The following is a 22785-nucleotide window of genomic DNA, read 5'->3' as shown; positions in this document are numbered from 1 at the left end:
TGTCTCAATAGGAGTGGAATTGCTGGCTTCCTGTGGTAACTCTACGTTTAACTTACCAAAGAACCGCCAAATTGTCCTGCGCAGGGACTGCACCAGTTTACATTCCCACCGGCAGTGTAGGAGGGTTCCAGTTTCTCCACATCCTTACAACACCTCCCCTCCCCCCGCAGTGAAAGGTTAATACCACACATATACCGTGTATTTGTTTGTGTACGGTGGCCCTTTCAAGGGCAGACTTTGTGTCTAATGAAAACATTTGCTGAGAGTCACGGACTCAGAAGCCTGCAGGAATTTATAAAAACACTGCTGGCTCACCAGAGACACATCTGCCTGCCCTCAGGGCCAGGCTGCAGACACTGATTTTATTTTATTGAAATGTGTATAGAGTGGACGTAGCATCGTATATTCCATCGTCCCCTTTTTTCTTTTGATGGGCATTCACTTTGTGGCCAGTTTACCGCCACAAGAAAAAGAAAATGCTGCAGTAAACATCCTTGTCCTTATGGATTGGTGTTTTTATTTCTTTGGGACGGATTCCCAGGAGTGGGATTAATGGGTCAAAGGGTTTAGTTTTCATTTTAACAGATGTTGCCAGATTGCTTTCCCAAAGGGCTGCAAAACTTCACATGTACAAGAGTGCCCTTTCCTCCATATTCCTGCCAGTGCTGGACAGCATCGTTCAGGGAAGTTTACATCCATCAGTCTGATGGATGTAAAATGACATCTCATTGCTTCTTTAATTTGCATTTTTCTGACTGTTACCTAACAAAAGTTCCCATGCTGGAGGCACCGTGAGGCCCAATAAACCGAAACGTTGGAGTTTGGAGCAGAGAAAAGTTTATTGCAGGGACAAGCAAGAAGGAAGGGCGGCTCCTGCTTGAAAAACCTGAACTCCCTGATAGCTTCCAGGAAAAAGGTTTTATAGACAAAATTTGGGGGGAGGGTTGCAGGGTGTGTGATTTTCTTATGATTGGTTGGTGGTGTTCCAGGAATCTTGTGCTCAGCCTGGAGTTACCATCCTCCACCTGGGTGGGGCCTTAGTTCCCACAGAAGAACTCAGAGGTATTGTTCTATATATTCCTTGAGGGGGAACCTATTGTTTCACGACTGCTCCTCCTTTGTCTCTGCATCCCCTCCCTTCCGTGATTAGCAACCATTTGAATCTGCCCTTTGGAGCTCAAGGAAGGTCAAGCAGGTGGAGCGAAGCCCATTTCTTTCTTTCTTTCTTTCTTTCTTTTTTAAAGCTCATTTCTTACAAAAGATAAACAGGGTTGGGGGAGAAGAAAGGTATGTACCAGGGAGGACCCCACAGGGTCTTGCTCTGTCTCATGACCACTGTTGATTTGAAGGTCTTTACATTCGTTTGTTGGCCATTTGGTTTTGCTCTTCTGTAAATAATCTTTTCGTAATCTAAATCCATTTCTGTCTTGGTTGTTTGTCTTGTACAAGTCAATTTGTAAAAGCTCTTTAGACAGTGTCCATTTGGCTTGATCGAGGAGAAGTGGTTTAGAACATTCTTCTCTGGGGCGGGCGGGCCAAGGGTCGCATCAGAACTCAGCTGCTGACTGGCCGTGTGACCCCAGCAAGACATTCCACTTTGTCATGCCTCCGTTTATTCATCTAGAAAGTAGTGATCATCATCAACATTCTAACTCCTACGTCATACTGTTCCAGACACAAATGAGTTAATACAAGTCAAGTCAACAGGATGGTGAATGACACACAGTAAGTCAGTCAATAGCAGTGGGTGACTATTTATATTGCAAATATTTTCCCAGCGCCATCATTTGCACAGGCTTTATTTATGGTTTCCTTTGTCACATAAAACATTTTAACGTTTACATAGTCAAATACCCATTTTTTCTTTCATACCTTCTCAGTTCCCAGGCCTGGTTAAGAATATCTCTCCGTTTCCTTCATGATGAATTTCCTTGTTCTAATAATCGGAGGCATGTGGCTCACCGTTTCCCACACTGGGATGCACTGTCCTCCCAGCTCCTAGATCTGTTTCCTCCCCTTCTCCCTCACCCCCAACGAGATGAGCCCTTTGGATCACTTTCACTTCCTCCATCTCCTCCTCTCCTCCCCCATGCTCCCCGCTGAGACCCATGAAAGACTCTTCCCTCCCCACCCCCACTCACCAAACTCTGAGGTTTGGCTGACATAATCCAGTGTTTGTTAGCATTCCCTTAGGGGATGTCCGTTTGGTTTCTGGAGTCCTCTGTTACACAAATCCCAGTCCATCTGGATCCATTTATTTACTTATTTATTTTAAATTTTTGTTTATTTTTAATTTTTTTAATGGAGGTACTGGGGATTGAACCCAGGACCTCATGCATGCTAGGCATGCGCTCTACCCTGACTCTCCTCCCCGCTACCCCGCCGCCATCTGGATCTATTTAGATGTAAAACGTCATATGCCTACATTCTTAATGCTGTTTTGTCTTTTCTTCACCTTTTTTCTCTTTTCTTTTCAGGTTTAGTTGTTGTTTGGTTAGTCTTTTCTCAAGTCGTTTCTTCAGATGGAGTTCTGTTCTCTGAATCCTTGGGTATCCTTGACTGCCTTCCTTTCCATCAATAGATGGAAAGAATTTTGAAAACTGCAGAGAGGATTCTTGGATTGGGGTCCTTTCTCTCTCTTCTCTGTAGATGCCGCTTCACTGTCATTTCTCCGTGGCGAAGATGAAAAATCGGAGTCCAGTCTGGTTTTTTCCTTTGTGAATATCTTCTGCTTTCCGCCGGACACTTGTAAGATGTTTATCTTTATGGTTTGGGAATTTTACTAGAATTTGCCCACATATGACTTATCTCATCAGACTAGACTGGAACTATGAGCCCTTCCCGTCTGCAGTCTCCAATCTTTATTAATGTCAGCCAACTTTTCCGCTCTTATTTGTTCATCTGTTGCATCTTCTCATTTGGCACGCCCGTTACGCATACATTCGCTCTTGTGGAGCCAGCCTCCAACTCGGTTATCTTTCCCCACAGATTGCTGTTTCTTTATCATTTTGCTCTATGTTTTAAGACATTTCTTGCATTTGACCTCCCAGATCTTAGTAGAGGGTCTACTCACCTTTCAGCTCATAAATGGAGTTAAGTTCAAGACAATCATAACTCTAAAAAGTGCTTTATGTGCTATATTTGGATTTCCTTAAGTGCTATTGTTTATAACTGTTTTTGAAACCAAGCAGAACCCTGTGGGGACCCTGGGTACAAAAGTTTTTCCGTGTCCCCTGTTTCTTATTTGTAGGAAAAGGCTTCAGCCTCCAAGACCTTCCCTGAGTTCCAAAGGGCAGATTCTAACAGTAGTTAGGGACGGGAGGGAATGCAGAGACAAAGGAGGAGCAGCCGAGAAACAACAGTGCAGCGGTAGGGCAGGGTCCTGGGTCCTCCTCGAGGGAGATGCAGAACAACCTGCCTCTGAGTTCTCCTAAAGGAACTAAGGCTCCCACCCAAGTGGACGGTGGTAACTTCAGTCTGAGCAGAAGATTTCTGGCCACCTGTTACCTCACCACCAACCAATCAGAAGAAAGTCACACACACTGCAGCCCTCACCCCAAATTTGCCTATGAAAACTCTTCCCTGAAAACTATCCAGGACTTTGGGTCCCCGTTTGAGACAGGAGGGGAGGGGGCAGGGCACAGCCATTCAAGGACAGTGATTAATACCCAAATGGTGGAAGATTCAACTCCCAGTTGGCCTCGAGGATTAAGACGGCGGGAAGTTTGACTTCTAGTAGAACTTGAGCTTCATTATATGCTCCTTGTAACATACTAACATGATAAATAACATGCCCAAAGGTGCCATGACAGTCCCAAGGCTAACCATAGAAGGTCAGAGAGTGGGTGGTGGCCCAATTCCTGGGAATCCCAGCCCCTTCCCCAGCGTAGTTGGAATAGTCCTCCCACTTGTAGGCATGAAGCTACCGAGCCCATAAAAACTGGTAACACCACACCTTATGGCCACCTCTTTTGCTTCTTCCTCTTCAGATATGGCCCGCTCTCTGTCTACGGAGTGTGTACCTACTTTTACTATAACCTGAGCACCCAACCCCACACCTCATGGCCTTTCTCTTGCCTTTGAAACAGCCTACACTCTATGCAGTAGTATCTCTATAAATAGATCTGCCTTTACTCAACTGGGGCTCGCTCTTGAATTCATTCCTGCACAAAGCCAAGGACCTACACTTGACAGGGTACATCCCAGGGCCCTTCTCATGCGCCACATCCATTTTTCCTGCATCACATTCTCCTTGCTTGGTGCCCTGTAATAAACCTTTCTCTGCTCCAAACTCCGACTTTCCGGTTTGTTTGGCCTCACTGTGACGAACTTAACATTCATCGACATTTTAAATTCAGGGGCACCTCTGTCTATTTCAGCCATGCGTATTCTAATTACTGTCCCCAGTCTTCCTGTCTCTGGGTGCTGGGGCCCCTTTAGTGGGCTGAGCCTCCTCTTGGTCAGCTCCCCGGGGCTCAGGTCTACTTGCTGAGGCTTTCCTACATTGTGGAGGCCGGCAGTGCAGCCTCCCACGTGGCTTGTACTACAGGGGTGATCTGCTTTTATTCACAGAACTTCTGACACCAAATTGGGGGGGGGGGGATTTTCCCCCTATACCAGCCAATTCTCCAACTCTCCAGACACCAGCTTGGTGTCCTCCAAGTCAGTTTAAGTGACACTAACTACCCAGAGTCAGCATCAGATCCCACAGGTGAAGGGCTCAGTCCCACAAGACTGTTGGACTCAACCCCAGAAAAACAAATAGCTAAAAACCAGATGGGGAAGAAAGCCTTGTTTAAGGCCTTCCCCTCCACCCAAATCCCCCTTCCCCAATTTTTCTAATCTTGTTATGACATTTCTTCATTAAAAAAAAAATAAATTATGACCATAGAGGTAGAAAGTAGATTGGTGTTTGCCCAGAGCTGGGGTGGCTCTATGAGGCATGACTGACCATGGGTATCGGGGCTCGTGGGGGTGGGTGACGAAAAAGTTCTGGAATTAGACAGGAGTGATGGTTGCACAAGTTTGTGAATATACTAAAAATGGCCAAACTGTACTTTAAAAGGGTGAATTTATTATTTCTTGGCCTTTTGGCTAAGATCAAGTACAAATATCTGTTTTTAGTTGGTGTCCTTGGCTGACCTGGAGTTGAGGGCTGGAGGGCAGAGTCCTTGGGGAGTTGCATGGTGTCTTGAGTGAGTGGCTAGGGTGGCTGGGAATCCAGTCTGGAGCCAGCCTCTGACCCAGCACATCCTGGCCACCTCCGCCAGCACACAGCCTTATACCAGGGACCTGGCTGCCAGAATCAACCAGATTGTTTCTCTTGGGAGTTTCTCAGGCTTCCCTCTGCCAACCGGTTGGTTCTCTTAGATTCCATTTTATTTTGCTCTATCAATAGTAAGAAAGGACTGATCCCTGGGTAGCCATAAAGGTGGAGGGGAAGTGCTGGCTTAGTCCTCAGCGGGAAAGGCGTAGGAAGGGCATTGACAGAAGTTTGAATTGTGTCCTGGTTATCCAGTTTATCTCAGGCCTTGTAGGCGTGTATCTGAACGTAAGACTGTAAGAAAGTATACAAGATAGCCAACGAAATGAGTGACCGAAAAATACAAATGTTGAGTTGAATTTTATAGTATGTGAATTCTCTCTCAGTATGAGATTTATCCGTAGTTGTAAGCATCCTAGACCCCGGACCTCTTTCGTTCCCATTGCCACCTCTCCACCCAGCCCGCCCGTGAGTGGGAAAGCTGGAATTTCAACCCAGGAACATCTGCTTCCACAGGCCCTTCTCTTTTGCCCCCTCCGCATGTTGGTGTGAGGTAGCCTGGCAGCAAAGACCATGCTGAGCTGGAATTTTATTCTTTTCATAATCAAAGGCTTTCAGAGTGTGGAGGATATAGCTCAAGTGGTAGAGTGCTGGCTTAGCATCCATAAGGTCCTGGGTTCAATCCCCAGTACAGTACCTCCTCTAAAAAAGTAGATAAATAAGCAAACTAAATTGCCTCCCCCAACAAAAAATAAATAAATAAATAAATAAGAATTTAGGGTCGGTAGAGCCCAGTGGCAGAGTGCCTGCTTAACAAATGCACGAGGTCCTGGGTTCCATCCCTAGTACCTCCTCTAAATAAATAAGTAATCCTAATTACTTCCCCACCCGAAATTAAAAAATAAATAAACAAGAAAAAAAAGTTTTTTAAAGGGTTTTGAAGTAAGAAGAGAGGCATGATTCAATTTTTGTGTTGGAAGGATAATTTTTAGGAACTTTACATGAATTTTCTTGGTTAGAAATAATAACAATAGATGAGGCTATCAGAGTCCATTTTCTGGATGGACTATAATTTTAGTAGTTTTGTTTTTAAAAGTTTTTTTTTTTCCTTTTAATCATGACTGAAATATCAGCCTCTATGGGAACCGCAGAGAGCGGTGTGATTTTTTTTCTCTCATTCTTTTTTTTTCAAATATGCATCTTAATGAATTTGGAGATTGGTGTCCATCATTAAGCAAAAGATAGTCCGAGAGAGAAGCAGCAGTTGGACAATGTTTGCCTATGAAGTCAGTCTGTCTTTAATGTTATTCTACTTTTTCCAAAGTTGAATTTCTCTGCTGTGTAGCACTGCAGGCCCTAAGTGAAACTGTATTCAAATTTATAGGTGATAAATGGTTTTAAATAAACACGCACGGCGTCCCAGCCCAGCCCGGAAAGCACTGGCTGAAGTATAGACAGAGCTGATCGGCCACCATGTCAGTTTGCTCAGGGCCGCTTCCTAGTGCAGTGCCACAGTCTGGGTTACACAACAGAAAACTGATTTTCTCACGGTCCTGGAGGCCGGAAATCCAAATCAAGGGGTTGGCAGGTGTTCTTCTGAGGTCTCTCCCCTCGCTTTGCACACGGCTGCCCTCTCCCTGTGTCCTCCCGTGGTCTTCCCTCTGTGTCCTCATCTCCTCTTTTTATAAAGACACCAGTCCTACCGGGTTAGGGCCCCACCCACTAATGACCTCATTTTGATTTAATTACCTCTTTAAAGACGACATCTCCAAATACAGTCACATTACGAGGTACTGGAGGTTAGGACTTCAACATAGGAACTTGGGGGGACACAAATCAGCTCATAACAGACACCCTAGTTTACATCTTGCTCCAAGGAGTCGTAAGAGTGAAGAAAATGTTTCTACCCAGTCTAGAGGTAGGTTACCAGAAATCACCACAGACACTGGATCACACCTGATACCCCACCCTTACTCCGTCCTCAGGCCACTGCCCTCGTGCTATACAACACCCACCCCTCTTCTCAAACCCTTAGCAACCACTGATCTATTCTTCTTTATAATTTTATCATTTCAAGAATGCTATATACATGGGATCAGACAGTATGAATTTTTTAAAGATTGGCCCAATTTTTTTCACTCAGCGTAATATCCTTAACATCCACCCAAATTGTTGCAAGTGTCAATAAATAATAAACAATAATTTATTTCTTTTCATTCCTAGGTAGCATCCCATGGTACCTAGATGTACCACAGATTGCCTAACCATTTCCCCACTGAAGGACATTTGCAGGTCCTTCTTCTAAAATAAGGTAAAAGCGTTATGGATACAGTTGAGGTGTCCCCTTGGTCAAGTTGCCCTCCCTCCCTCCGCAGAGATAATCTGTATCCTGCAGTTACTCTGCATCCTTCTTATCTGTGATTTTTGTATTTTAACATATTGATACTTCCAAAAACCATACGTTATTTTGTTTAGCAAGTTTTAAACATTTACAGAAATGTTATCTTATTGCGTGTATCTTTGGGCAGCTTGCTTTTTGCTCTAGATGTATGCTCAAGATTCTGTCCTGTTGATACAAGTAACTCTGGTTCATTTTTTTCTTCGCTGCTATATAGTATTCCATTGGGTGGCTCTATCACTATTTATCTGTTCCCCTCCTAATGGACACTTAGGTTGTTTCATGGTTTTTGCTATTACACTTGCAGTGAACATCCTTGACCTGCCTCCTTGTGAGATGGTAGCTTCATTAGAAAGACAAGAAGACTCTTCAACAAGAAGAAAGGACTTAATCACCAGTCTGCTTTGGAAGACAGGAAACTGACATTTATTGATCATCCTACTCAGTGCCAGATACCCTGCCAGGCAGCTGAAGGGCATGATCTCAGCCGGGATCTGAGGGGTCCCTGAAGACGTAAATGGTTGGGCAGCCTGAAAAGTTCTGGAAATATTGACCCCAATGGGTCAAGGCATCCGCACTACTTTTTTTTCAGTTCAGTTTTGCATTTTTTTTAGAACTTTGAAGGCAAAGACTCTGAAGTTAGACTGCCTCTGTTTGTTCTCTTGGGTCATCGCTTAAGGTTCATATGACCTCAGGCAAATTATTCAAACTCTCAGGGCCTTAGTTCCCTTATCTATATTGAAAAGATGAAATGAGATCATCTGTGGAAAACACAGCATCTGATTGGTGGCAATCAAATGATGATGAGTGAGGCATCTCTGATTATGAGTCTATCTTTGCATCATGTTGCTTCACCAAAATAAAAAGTGGATCATTAATACCATTTGCCTACTAAAGCACTGTATTCCGACGGAGGGACATTTTGTAAGCATGCTGAAAAGAAACCCCCTGTTTTTTCCAACCGGATGACATCAGTAGGTTGTTTTCTTTTCTCTTCAATTGCCTTGGGAATGTCGTGTCCTGTTCACAATCCCTACTCGTGCTTGTAAATCCCTCTCTGGGTGTGGCCAGAGCGCCCAGTATATCAATATTTGTTAAGAGCTTTAGAAGCGCTTGCCTTTCAGGGCCCTGGGATTGTGGTCAGGCCTGATGTTTGTGATGCCACATGCAAACGCCTGCTCCCTGAAGACACAGAGCATGGCCAAACCTTAAATTTGAGCCCCGAGAGAATCCAGCGCTGGTTGCAAAATAGCCATGTTTCTTTTGTCATAGAAGATACAAAACTTAGGGGACAGAATGTCAGGGCCAGGTCCTCACCCCAGCTAAGCCTGCCAAAGAGTATTTCTTTGACCCGAGTTTATTAAGCAGTATATAAAATAGCAAAGACTTTAATTCTGTGGGAAGGCCTTTGGAAGGGCTCTGGAACTCAGCATCCTTTTGGGTTTGGGGCAGTGTGGACTGGATTGCTTCCTGAAGGTTAGCTGATCACCTCTCTGTCCTCCAGAGTTTTGTAACACAGCAGGAATTTTGGAAGCAAGGAAACTGAGATCAACTCAGCAGAAAGCCCAAACAAGCTGATTTTGTTTTGGGGGGAGGGGTATAATTAGGTTTATTTATTTATTTAAGAGGAGGTACTGGGGATTGAACCTAGGACCTCGTGCATGCTAAGCATGTGCTCTGCCACTTGAGCTATACCCTCCCCTCCAAACATGGTTTTTAAATTTGTGATGTGGAAGGTGATCTGAAATGTTATCTAAGGTACACCTGGCAGAGAGCATGTCTTTACACAAACAGTAGTTTAAAAATACGCATTAGTGGCAGAGGGTCGGGGAGGAGGAATTGGATGAAGGTGGTCAAAAGGTACAAACTTCTGGGTATAAGATAAATAAGACCTAGGGGTGTAATGTACAACATGATAAATATAATTAATACTATTGTATGTTTTACCTGGAAGTCGTTAAGAGAGTAAATTCTAAGCGTTCTCATCACAAGGAACATTTTTTTCTTTTTGATCTTGTATCTATATGAGATGATGGATTTTCCCTAAACTTATTATGACCATCATTTCATGACGTATGTAAGTCAGATCATTATTCTGGACACCTTAAACTTGCACAGTGCTGGATGTCAAATACATTTCCATAAAACTGGAAGGAAAAAACCCCTTTATACAGCTGCTGCATGACTGTTGTCCTCCTGACTCTTTTATAAGTGCTGTTTGGGACCAATCAGATTCTCTCATTTAAGAATCTGACCTGAGAAACATGGATATTGAGGGGTGAGTCATGTTCATGGTTAAGACCTGGGGCAAAGAGCTATGAGCTGGTCTCCTGGAACTGCTCACGCCTGGCTTAATTCTCTCTTAGTTTCTGTGAGAGACACCACTATATGTCTTCTCTTTTTATTTATTTATTTATTTATGCTCAAGTTAATTGGAAGAGTGTTTCAGTTATTTCATCCATAAGCACTTTGAGTTAAACCACGATAGTAAGACATCTTCCCCCTACAATGAGAGGGAAAAAAAGGAATTTCCTTCCCAGGAAGTATGCCAATAACATGAACAGCTCAGCCTCAATCACTGAAGAATTTCATCAAAATGTGCTTTCTAATTTGAAGAAGTCACCAATTTGAACCAAAAGGTGGGGGAGCAGGAGATGACCCATGGCTCCATTGGTTGGTAGATGGTCAATTTCCAGTACTTAATGGACCCACCAAGCACCACCAAGATCCAGGGTACTGTGATCAGCCAAATTCCTCAGCTAAATTTCGATTATGGAAGCAAAGTCAGGGAAGAGAGGGGTTAGCTGGGTTTGATGGACTGTCTATGCTTGTTGTAAACAGGCAGGTAAATGGATCTACAGACCATAATTAGGAAGTATTTTGAAAATCAAACCAAACAGCATGTTAAAGACCAGAGGAGGGGCTTCAAGATGGTGGAACAGAAGGACTTGGAGCTCACCTTCTCCCACAGATACATCAAAACTACATCTATCTCTTCGGCAAATGGTGTTGGGAAAACTGGGCAACAGCATGTAAATCAATGAAGTTAGGACCCTCCCTCACACCATACACAAAAACAAACTCAAAATGGATTAAAGACTTAAACATAATACAAGACACAATAAACCTCCTAGAAGAAACCTTAGGCAAAACATTTTCTGACATAAATCTTAGCAATGTTCTCCTAGGGCAGTCTACCCAGGCAATAGAAATAAAAGCAAAAATAAATAAATGGGACCTAATCAAACTTACAAGCTTTTGCACAGCAAAGGAAACCATAAACAAAACAAAACGACAACCTACAGAATGAGAGAAAATATTCGCAAAAGATGAAACTGACAAGGGCTTGATTTCCAGAATATAGAAACAGCTCATACGACTTAGAAAAAAAAAAACAACCCAATCCAAAAATGGGCAGAAGACCTAAACAAGCAATTCTCCAATGAAGACATACGAGTGACCAATAGGCACATGAGAAAATGCTCAATATCACTAATTATCAGAGAAATGCAAATCAAAACTACAATGAGGTATCACCTCACGCCAGGTGAACACAATTTTGTGCCCCTGATGTTATGGGTTGAGACTTAGGGGTAATCTCTTGAAGCTTAGAAGACATTGTTTGGGGGCAGCTAAAAGGAAGTCCTACTTTTATTTATTTATTTATTTATTTATTTATTTATTTATTTATTTAAGTCCTGCTTTTTATATTGCAGAGAGTCAACTCATGGAACTCATGACCCCCAGAACTGGTACCCTCCAAAATAAAGAGGAAGTAATGAAAAAGAGATGAATAAATGATGATAACTGCCCCTTCCTATATGTATCCGATGTATCTGGACACATAGACATACATACATATACTTACACACACACACACACACACATACATATATTGTACAGTTTGAGACTAGGTAGAACACATCATTGGTTTAGCCCAGAATATCATTGCTTGCTCCCATTTTAAATTAATGTTGGCATCCTCCTGGACACGGGAACAGAGGTATTTAGGAGACTGCTCTCTTAGTAAGTACTGTTGACGATCAAGGAAGATGACAATGTTCACATAACTAAGGAAAAGTCCAGAAAGAAAAATAAAAATCAGCTGTAATACTGTCACCCAGGGAGATTCAAAATGCAGGCTTTGGAAATGAAAACCATAGTGAAATAGCACTACACACTACTAGAATGGCCAAAATTAGAGAAGACTGACAACTCCAAGTGTTAGTGAGGATGTGAAGTGATTGCTGTTGAGAATGCAAAATGGTACCACCTCTTTGGAAAACAACTTGGCAGTTTTTCATAAAGTTGAATATACACTTACTATACCACCCAACAATTCTACTCTTTGGTATTTATTTAAAAGAAATGAACCCTCTTTCTACTCAAAGACTTGTACGTGAATGTTCATAACCTCTTTACTTGTGATAACCAAAGACTAGAAACAACCCAAATGGCCATTAACAGGTGATTTGATAAACAGCCTGTGCACAATGCGATAGACTCAGTGAAGTGTAAGGGGCTGTCGAGACAAGGGACATGGATGAATCTCAGATGCATTATGTGAAGTGGAAGGAGCCAACACAAAATGCTAACCCTGCATAATTCCATGTATTCGATCTTCTGGAGAAGATCAAACTCTAGGGATGGAGAACAGACCAGTGGCTGCCTGGAGTTAGAGTTGTGAGAAGCCGGTTGACTGCAAAGGGAACTTTTGGTGGTTATGGAAGTGTTCTCCATCTTGATTGGAATGGTTGTCTACTAAGACAAAATTCATCAAACTGTACTCTTAAAAAGGGTGAGTTTTACTTAATGTAAGTTTTCCCTCAATAAACTTGACTTGAAAAAAATAGGAAAGGGAGGAGGGTATAGCTCAGTGGTAGAGCGCATGCCTAGCATGCAGGAGGTCCTGGGTTCCATCCCTAGAATCTCCTTTCAAATAAACAAACATACCTAATTACCCCCAACACAAAATTTTTAAAAATTAAAAATAAATTTTATAAAATAAGGAAAGGAAAATTTAAGGCTTGGGTTTGTGTTCTTTTAGTCAGTGTTCCTGGCGTATTATACACAGATAGACATATTTTAAAAGAGAACCAAGATCATATTCTGTTTTTAAACTCTTCCTTTTAATGGAATGTGATCTTTTTCTCATGTCTTTTGTTATTTTTGCACAACAGGGTCCTTTACCTCACCGTGGAGCAAACCCCACACTCATTGGACTCAGTCATACTGGCCTCACCTCTGTTCCTCATTCTAGAGACTTGAATTGGGGCCCCGAAAAGGTATATCCACCCAGGATCTCAGAATGTGACCTTATTTGGAACAAGGGTCTTTGCAGATGTAATTAAGGTAAGGATGTTGAGATGAGATCATCCTGGATGAGGGTGGTCCCTAAATCCAGTGGCAAGTGTCCTTATAAGAGAGAGAAAAGGAGAAGACACAGAGGGAAGAGGCCATGCGAAGGTGGAGGCAGAAATTGGAGTGATGTATCTGCAGGCCAAGTAATGCTAAGAACATTCCTGATGGCCACCAGGACCTAGGAGAGAGGCAGGTGACAGATTCTCCCTCAGAGCCTCCAGAAGGAACCAGGCCTGCCGACACTGTGATTTGGACTTCTGGGCTCCAGAACTGTGAGAGAATGTATTTTTGCTGCTTTAAGCCACCAAATTTGTAGTACTTTGTTTATGGCAGCCCTAGGAAACTAATACACTCACACATACCAAACTAACTCTCACCTCAGGGCCTTTGCACTTATCATCCCCTCTGCCTCGAATGCCCTTCCCCCACATTTTTGCATTGTTTGCTCTGTCTTGTCATTCATGGCTCAGCTCACAGTCACTTCCCAGTCATCCCGCCCCCACTTCCTTTTCAGTCTATTGTCCTGATTTGTTGTCTTTATAATACTCATAGCCATTCCCAAGTTCCCTTTCCATTTATTTGTTTACATCTTTTCTGTCTGCCTCCTCACCCTGAATGTGAGTTCTATGAGAAAGTCTTGGGTACCTGATTCCTTGTTCTATTTCTACCAACTGCCCAGACCAGCAGCTGGCACATAGCTGGTGCTTAATACAAAAAAGCTGATGGAATGAATGAACAAAAGGACGAATGTGAGTTGTTAGTTCTGAACAGATGGGAGTTTCCCAGCCAGCCTCCCTGCTGACTCATGCATCTGAGGCTGGGGATCCCTACTCTCCTCTGAGTTCATAATTGCTCATCTCTTCCTCTTGAAGAAGGTGATCTCTGCCTTTAACTTTCTACCTCTAGAAGTTGATTAGAGAACCAGACAAGCAAAACGCTCAGAAAATGCTTAAGAAATTCAAGAATGTCTACCTTTCTCCATTTACTGCCATGCAACCATGGCTGGGATTGAGTTTCTACGCTTCTTATCGGTATCCGAGTCAGAATGTCAAAGCAAGCTGCATCTTGCCAAAGAATCAAGGAGTGACAGCAGCTGGAAATGAGTGTAACAGAAACTTGGACCGATCACAGACTCAAACCAGTACATCTCCTTTCCATCCCAGAACTGGGAACTGAAACCATTCGGTAGGAAGTTCTTTCTTCCCTCTCCTATGCAAAAACCGCAGTCTGGCTGGGTCCCTTTTTAAATACACAAATATTAATAGCAACATTTACCAAGCCCTAAATAAAACATAAAGTGCTCTTGCAGTCCTGTCTGCACTACCTTCTGAATTACTTATAATAATTATAAATAATTTTTATTTATTCCTAGCCCTTAACCATCCTTGTTCCAAAGCATATGTAATTTTTACTTAACTCTGTCATGATGCAGAGGCCATTTCCTTTTCTTATTTTACAATATGGTTATTTTCCTACCAGGGCACAGTTAACAGCCCATAAAGGTCTCTGCTTAAGTAAGAAGTCCATGTCTGTGAACCGTCACCCAGACACATGCAACACCAGCGTGTGTGCCTCATATCAAAGTTTATTGAAGTGGTAGATTTCTTGTTAAGTACAGAAACAAAAGCAAATGAACCAGGAGGACTCTTTCTCTCCTCTAACAGTTGGGCAGCATTTTCCTTTTAATGATAAAAGCAAACAGAGGTGGGAAGCAGCTCTCTTGCCTAAAGTCTTTTAACTGCTCACCCTTCAAATCAGTGCAAAGAGGAGAATGGATTCCTTGCAAGTTGTAGCACAAATGCCATTTGCTTTCCCTTAGTAATACTGTTTTTGCTCAGTCCCTTCTGGGGCTCATCCCCTTCTTACCATCACTGGACACTCAGATATTAACCAAAGCTCATGAGTCTCTGCCTAGTCTGCTTCTGCTAAAGCTTGGCTGAAAGGTGAATGGATCTCACAGAACCCAGATGACCTACTGGCTTGTTTCACGATGCCTGGGTTCCCTCCAGGAGCAATAATTCCCCGCCAATCGCTTAGCTCGCCTCATCCCAGCAGGAGCCCACAAACAGGCCAGGCATCGCCCCAGGAGCCGAGAAACATCCAAGTCTCAGGCAGGTGAAGGACAGAGGCCGGCGAGCCACAGGCACGGACGGGCGTCTCCGTGGGTGGCTCCAGCTCTGCGCGGCAGGAACGTGGGCAGCTTCGCCATCTTCGGTTCTGCAAGTGTCTGAGACGGAAGAGCCGTTTCAGACGCCGAGAAGCTTCATCCTCTATTCCCCCAAGATTCCGGTGGAGACACTCGGCAACCAAGCAGCCCAAGCTGCCACACCAGTTCTCTAAACCTGGTCCTCCACATCCGGAAGTTCTGGGAAACCGCGGGCCAGGGCTAACGTGTTACTCCGAGCACCCGCCAAACTGCTTCTCCAGCGATCTTGGTCCCTGGTGACCATCTCCCTTCTTGGCTTGGTTATTTTAACTAGAGGCTGGAGTCAGACAACAGGGGCTCCACGGCTTACCCGGGTCGGCCATTAAGGCGTCAGGGACATTCCTGGAAGTACTCGTTTCCCCCGTGAGCTCGACGCTGGTACTGCGGTTATTATCTGACTCCTCCGGTATCTTCCTCCGCAGGCAGCGGTTGATCAAGCTGGAGAAGAAGCTGGGGAAGGATGGGCTGGAGAAGTAATACACCAGCGGGTCCAGCATGCTGTTCATGTAGGTGAAGCTGAGGGTGACGTAAAACGCCAGGTCAGCGGACTGGTAGATTTTGCAGTCCTGGGTCCCAGCCGTGCGCAGGAGCCAGAAAATGCGGATGCGCACGGCCACGCTGGGCAGGAAGCAGATGACGAAGACGATGGCCACCACCAGGATGAAGTTGATGGCCCTCTTGATCTTGGCATGCCTGTCCATTTGCCGCTGCCGCAGGCTCCAGATGATTCTGGCGGAGCAGAACAGGATGATGCCCAGGGGCAGGAAGAACTCCAGGAGGAACATGGCATCGTGCCAGCGGAAGGTATGGCAGATGCTGAAGCTACTGCACAAATTCGAATCGTGGTTCCTGATCAGCATCTTTGTGTACAGGAGGTGGACCGTCAAGCCGATAGTGACGCCCCACAGGAGGCAGGAGATGATGGCCGCCGTCCGGTTGGAGATCTTGTTCAGAGCGTGGTGGGGATGAACCACTCGGAAATACCTGTCCACGGCCACCACCGTGAGGAAGATGATGCTACCCTGGCGGTTCATGGCCAGCATGAAGAGCATCAGCCGGCAGGGGATGTCGCCAAACCTCCAGTCCCACTTCCTCACGTAGTTGTCCGCCAGGAAGGGCAGGCAGATGATCAAGAGAAAGTCAGCCACAGCCAAGTTGAACAGGAAGATCCTGCTGGATTTCCAGGACTTGAGGTGAAAGCAGAAAATCCACAGGGCAAGGCCATTTCCCAGGAGCCCGAACACAAACTCCAGCCCCACCACCGGCGGCAGCACCCTGGCAATGAATTCATCCCGGAACACACAGCAGTTCTTCTTGCCTATTTCCAGAAAGTGATTCTGCTGGGACGGGTTCATGAGTGAATCCCGTTGGTACTGGCGAGAGCCTCACCTAGCGAATGCTCGAGGAGAGAGGTGTGGGTCTGAGTGGCGAACCTGTGGCTCAGCACTTGCCTTTATGTCATGTCAGGGTGTTGAAATAGATGACTGAATGGTTACCAGGAAACTACGAAATCACTTAAAAAAAAAAAAAAAAAAACCAGCAAGGCTCTTATGCAACCTGCTGTTTGCATAAACAAGCAATAAAAAAAAAAATCCCCCAGGGCAGACAGGAACCCACAAAATGTTCTAAATGTAAAGAATATGTTTAGGCAAGTGGACTGTCAGTGTGAATTACTGAAATGTGGAAGGACCTTCCGGTGGAACGCTGTGTTCCTGGATGCTGAATACTGAGCATGAGAGAATTAATTCTGTCATGGGGCTGGCTTACAGAATGCACAAAACTACAACAGCAATCATAATTTACTGTGCTCAACAGCGCGGTTCTCCATAAACATTAAGAAGGAGTATGAGACCTCAGCATGTATATGATTTTTTCTTTTTATTTTTTTTTAGAAAGGCCAAGAGGACAATCATTGTCTAGTCTTTTATCTAGAGGACAGATGTGTTGCATTTGATGTTCCCATGCCATCTTCTCTGTACAAACACAGATTGCTTTTCTACACCAGAACGCTGCAATTAATCTCCAGCTAACCAAAAAAAAAAAAAAAAAAAAAAAAGCTATTTGAGAGCAGCATACATTTCACAAGATGTTTGAAAACTTGAACCCAGTTTGGATTGCCAGTGGTATGTTACAATTAGTCGGGTTTTTTTCTTTCTTTGTGTTAGATTTTGAGATCCCTCTGAGCGCAAGTAACGTTGTTAAGCTCATGATTTTTTTTAAATTAATAAGCTTTATTTTTTAGAGAAGTTTTAGGTTCACAGCAAAATTGAGTGGAAGTACAGAGAGTTCCTGTATCCTAGCTGTCCCCACGTGCACACAGCCACCCCCACCAAGTGCATGGTATTTTAATAGCTCTCATTTTTGGAAAATTAAACTTAGAGGACCTAAGAAGACTTTGAACTCCACCTCCCATCACACATCTTTTCTTTGCTTTTCAGTGTAATTGGGTGTAACCCTACAGAACACTTCCACCCTGTAATATTTTTTGTTGATGTTTTTTCTATTGTCTGATGAATTCTTACTGCGCAAGAGGTTCTGCGTTGTGTTGCTTGTTCTTTGAGTGAGAAATAGGGCATTTATATCTTTAGTTGCATATCCAGGCTCCATGATAGGGGTTTGTAGACTCTTCCCAGTAAATGGGAGTCAGGATGATCTAACGTCAGACTCCCGTCAGAACCGGAGGCCCTTGATGATGAAGACGATGATGAAGACGATGTTGGCCCCTGGGTTACGGAGAGCTTCCCGTTGTGCTGGATGCCACACTCAGTGCTTTAAACACATTATCTTGTTTTATCCTGTCTGCAGTCCATGAGAACTATCCCTGATTCGAATTTTGAAATGAGGAAGGTGATGCTCAGAGAGGTTGGTCATATATTCAAGACTACACAGCTAATAAGATTTGAATCTGGCCCTGGCTTCAAAGCCCATGTCCCTAACCATCACACAGCACCGCCTCTTCTTGTATGACTGCCCCGTCTGCGCTGGATTGAGGTCACATTATGTGGGTGTATTAAGGCTCCAGTGAGATGATTAGTGTTTGTTCCCTGTCTTTGCTGCCTGTGAATAACCTGCGTTCTTCTTGGATGCATGTAGACTTGTCAGTGATATTCATAAAGTAACCCTAAGGGCCTTTATAAACTAAAAGTCAGAGAAACCGTCTATTCAATTAGCTCTGGGGGCTGCAATGTGCAAGGGACTCTCCCTTTCTAAGTTTTCCAATTTTAGGAGGGAGGATATAGCTCAATGGTAGAATGCATGCGAGGCATGCACAAGATACTCGGTTCAATCCCCAGGACTGTTAAATAAATAAACCTAATTGCTTCCTCCTCCCTGAAAAATAATAAAAATCATAATAAAATAAATACACAAATTGACCTAAGTTTTCTAATTTTATAATACTTGCCTTAAAAAATGATCATGGATAAAATTAAGAAAGAACCACAACAAATATTGTTAGGTTTGAAAAAAAGCAAGAACTTGGAGATTCTGGATGCTGCTTCTGGCTCTGTCCTTGGCCATGAAAACTCTTAACCCCTCAGCTCCCTCCTGTGTAAAGTGAGGGACGAGACCACCTTCTACCTTCCTTCCAGCTCTCATATCCTATGATTCTAAACCCAAATTGACAACTCCTCAGACACAGTGTCAATCCCCATCTCCCTGGATTCTGGTGCCTGCCATGGAAGTTCCCGTCTTCCCACTGTGCTGCGGGCATGTTTTATCTTGCTCATGTCCTTCTCTGCTGTATTTCTTTTGCTTTCTTACTAATGCATGAGTTGTACAGGAACTCGTTGTAGTGAATCATTTCAACAGCTCAGGCAGGGATTCCACCAAGTTTGGTGGAAACTCTGCTCGAAATCTGTGACTTTCACAATGAACTCGCATCTCCATGCCTGGTTCTCTTCTTACAGCTGAAATGTGTGCCAGTGAATTGGATGGAACTACTTTTTAAAATTTAAAATAATAATAACTATCATTGATCAACCGCTTGCCTTGTGCCAGGCATTGGAGTAAGAGATTTGCGAACATGATCTCATTTAATCCTCTCAAAAACCCTGTGGGGAGACGGCCTACAATTATCATCATCTCCATTTTACAGATCAGAGGGCCCAGGTTTAGAGAGGTTAAGTAATTCACTGTTTGTCTTTGAACGTCGCTGGGATTTCTGTTTTAGTTATCTATTGCTGTGTGACAAATCAACCCAACATGGACCAGCTTAAGACAACCACCGTTGTATCCTCTCTCATGGTTCTGTGGGTTGACAGCTGGTCAGTGCTTGTTTGGGGCCTCTTAGATGGCATTTAGGCTCAAGCAGGACACTGGGACGCCTGGGCTTCTCTCCTTCTTCATGTAGTCTGGTGTCTTTCTGTGTAGCACCTACACACAGCCTCTTCACCTAGTCTTCCCACAGGGTACACCGGACTTCGTACAAGACAATTGAGACTTCCAAAAGCACACAGTCAGACCTTCTTAACGCCTAGGCTTGGAAATCCCAGAACATCACCTCCACTGCATTTTGCTGGCTAGGGTGAGTCACAAGCCAGTCCCTGTTCCAATGGGAGGGGCCTTGCCTGGGTGGGGGTTTGGGAAGGCCTGCCTCTGGAGGTGGTAAATGACATTGAAATGGGGCACTTAGGAAGTGAGAGACCTTTGGACCACTAGTGAAGAGGAAGCAGGAGAAACTGGGAAGTAAGGGGGAGAGGAAACTGGTGATACTAATCAACAGAGGTATAAAAAGAAAGGAGAAGAGGGTACTTCAGGGTTTTGAAACATGCTGTTAATTTTAATACAAAAAAAAAAAAAAAAACTAAGAATAACCAAATAATCTTGGAAAAGAAGAACAAAGTGGTAGAACTTACATTTCCCAATTTTTAAAATAACTGCAAAGCTGAAGTAGTCAAGACAGTGGGGTTCTGGCATAAGGACAGACATATAAATCAATAGAGTAGGATTGAGAGTCCAGAAATAAATCTTGCATTTATGGTCAGCTGACTTTTAACAAGGGTGCTGAGACAACTCAGTAGGAGAAAGAATCATCTTTTTAATCAATGCTGCGGGACCACTGAATGGGCACATGGGAAAGAATGAAGCTGGATCCTTTCCTTGAACTGTACACAAAAATTCACTCAGTGGATGATAGACCTAAAAGTAAGACATAAAACTCTTAAAAGGAAACCTAAGGGTAAGTCACCATGACCTTGGCTTAGGCAAAGCCTTCCTAGGTACAACACCAAACACACACACAAACAAAAAATTAACCAATTGGAGTCATCGCTTTAAAGGAGTGAAATTTTTTTTCCCCCAGAAAGGGGGAGGCGGGGAATGCTTATTAAACAATGGCCTATGGAAGAAGGCTTTTTCATGCACTGTCAGTGGGAGTCTAAGTTGATTCAGCCTTTTTGTTGGGCGATTTGGTGGTACCTATCAAGGTTATAATAAAAGCTAATGAAAAATAAGAGCTAATACAAGACAGTAGTAAGACTTCATAGAAATAGAGCTTACTCTCTGTTGGGCAACATTCTAGGTGCTTTATTCAGCTAAACTCATTTAGTGCTTAGAACATCCTATAAGACAGGTACTATTATTTTACAGATAAGGAAAATAAAGCAGTGAGAGGTTAAGTAACTTGCCGGAGGCCACACAGCGAGTCAGGAGAGGAGATGGGATTTGCACCCACACAGTGTGGCTCTGGGGACTGAACGCTGCCTCACCCAGTGTGCCTGTCCTTGGACCCAACAATTCCATGTCTAAGAATCTATCTTCTAAGCCTCTGGCACATGTACACAAAGATACATCATTCAGAATGTTCACCAAAGTATGGCGACAATAGAGGAAAATTGGAAATAACTTAAATGTCCATTAAAAGGCCATTTGGTTGAAGAAACAACATGTGGTTCATTTTTACAATGAAATACAATTAAAGGAGCTCAATTCTGATGTAGGAAGCTATTCAGGATAAAAATATCTTGCAAAACTCTATCTAATCTCTATGTATCTATCTTGCTTTAGCAGAACAAAAGATTCACGATTTTTATGCAAGTGTGTGTAAAACCCCCAAATGTGAAAAGTCATCATCTCTAGAAAATGAGATTAAGAGGAATGAAAGGAAGACTTTCTTGCTCTATATATGTATGTGTTCCTTTGAGCTTTGAACAAAAACATCTACGACTCTATAATTGAATTTAACTCTTGTTTAAAGAGAAAGGGGTCTGCAAGGCTATTATTCATGAATCTTCTCTCAAGAAGGACTGTGGGCAGATGCTTCTCACCTGGGTGGGTCTCACGGCTCCACCTCTTCCCAGGTTCTGGTAGCCCAGCCTTTTCACTCCTGACCTATTCCTCTTCCTTCCCATGGTTCCCAAGCAATCTGCCTTCTCGCCTCTCTCCTCTCTAACTGGAATATCTTTCCCTGCTGTCATCTGGTTGCCTCTTCTCCATCCTTCAGGGCTAAGTTCATGAGTCACCTCCTCTGAGAAGCCTTCCTTCCCTCCTCCCATGCCAAGACTAAGGGCCCCTGGGTTCTCCTGTAGAACCCTACGTTTACCGCTTTCACTGCAGCTACCCTGAATGATAATTTTATCTTTTCATTGATTTCTACAATAGAACCCGTAGAGTGAGGGGCTGTGTTTTTCATTTGTGTTTTCACTCTGCCTGGTACAGAGCTGGTGCCTAATAAATGCTCCTCAAGAGGTGGAATAAATAAGTGAATGAATCTTTACCAGGAAGAAAATATCGACCCCCTTCCCACTCTAACTGTATCATCACTGGAAGCTGGATATAGATTAAGCCCATATGTGAGCCCATCAATTTATTCTACCCCATCCTAACCTCTCTCTGTATGAAATGTAGGGCCCCAGCTTCATGGATGAGCTCAGAAGTGTCCTGCCTTTAGTTTAATGCTCCACTGGCGCCATCTTGAAATTCTTAATGCTTTCGGAACGAAGGATCCTTCATTTTTACTTTGCACTGGGTCCTGCCAATTTTGTAGCTGATCCTGAAGCCATGTGTGCACTTGCTATGATGATGGGGTCTCCAGTCATACTGGAAACCTCTGTGGGTTAGGAGGCCCAGACGACAAGCAGGTGGATTCTGTCCACCACAATCTGGCAACCTCCTCACCTTGCTGTGGTACCTTTAATAACTGGCTGAACTCTCTGTGCCCTAATCGCATCCACGCAGCCCCTGCATGCTGGGGACTTCAGATACCGTCTTAACCATTTTAGTTTTAAGAAAAAGTAAGGAAACACATTCTGAGAATAAAGCAGAACTAAAATTTTTATGTTGTCAGCACCAATAAAGGGTATCTCTTATTTTTTCCATATAAATCCTGTACAATAATGAACTGCTATTACTTCTAGCTTTTATGTGACTTTTCCTGAAAAACCCTGAGTAGGGATTTCTTTTAAATCGATTACATTTTCCCATTCCAGGAAGTTTAAACAGAACTTTGTCAACAAAGCTAACTTCCCTTCCTTAGAATTTCTCAAGAGTGCTTCTCAATAACACTTATTTTTCATCACATTCCATGAATTTTAAAAAGGGAGGCAAAATCAGAATCAA

The 22785-nt window shown here is 43.6% G+C and overlaps 1 protein-coding gene across 1 annotated transcript; it reads right to left on the bottom strand.

The window, feature by feature from the left end:
* Positions 1 to 14587: 14587 nt before the first annotated feature.
* On the bottom strand, positions 14588 to 16707 carry LOC105080648 (hydroxycarboxylic acid receptor 2). The gene has a single exon (XM_010969697.3). The coding sequence runs from the start codon at positions 16581 to 16583 to the stop codon at positions 15495 to 15497; it is 1089 nt and encodes a 362-aa protein (XP_010967999.1). The 5' UTR covers positions 16584 to 16707; the 3' UTR covers positions 14588 to 15494.
* Between the last annotated feature and the right edge of the window lie 6078 nt (positions 16708 to 22785).

This window comes from Camelus bactrianus, chromosome 32 (genome assembly GCF_048773025.1).
Source record: "Camelus bactrianus isolate YW-2024 breed Bactrian camel chromosome 32, ASM4877302v1, whole genome shotgun sequence".
Classification (NCBI taxonomy): Eukaryota; Metazoa; Chordata; class Mammalia; order Artiodactyla; family Camelidae; genus Camelus; species Camelus bactrianus.
Note: the sequence above shows the minus strand (reverse complement) of the source record. Positions and strands in the feature narration are given on the sequence as shown.

Bases quoted from the DNA above. Each gene is read 5' to 3' on its own strand.
- LOC105080648 (XM_010969697.3), bottom strand. From the start codon at position 16,583: ATGAACCCGTCCCAGCAGAATCACTTTCTGGAAATAGGCAAGAAGAAC.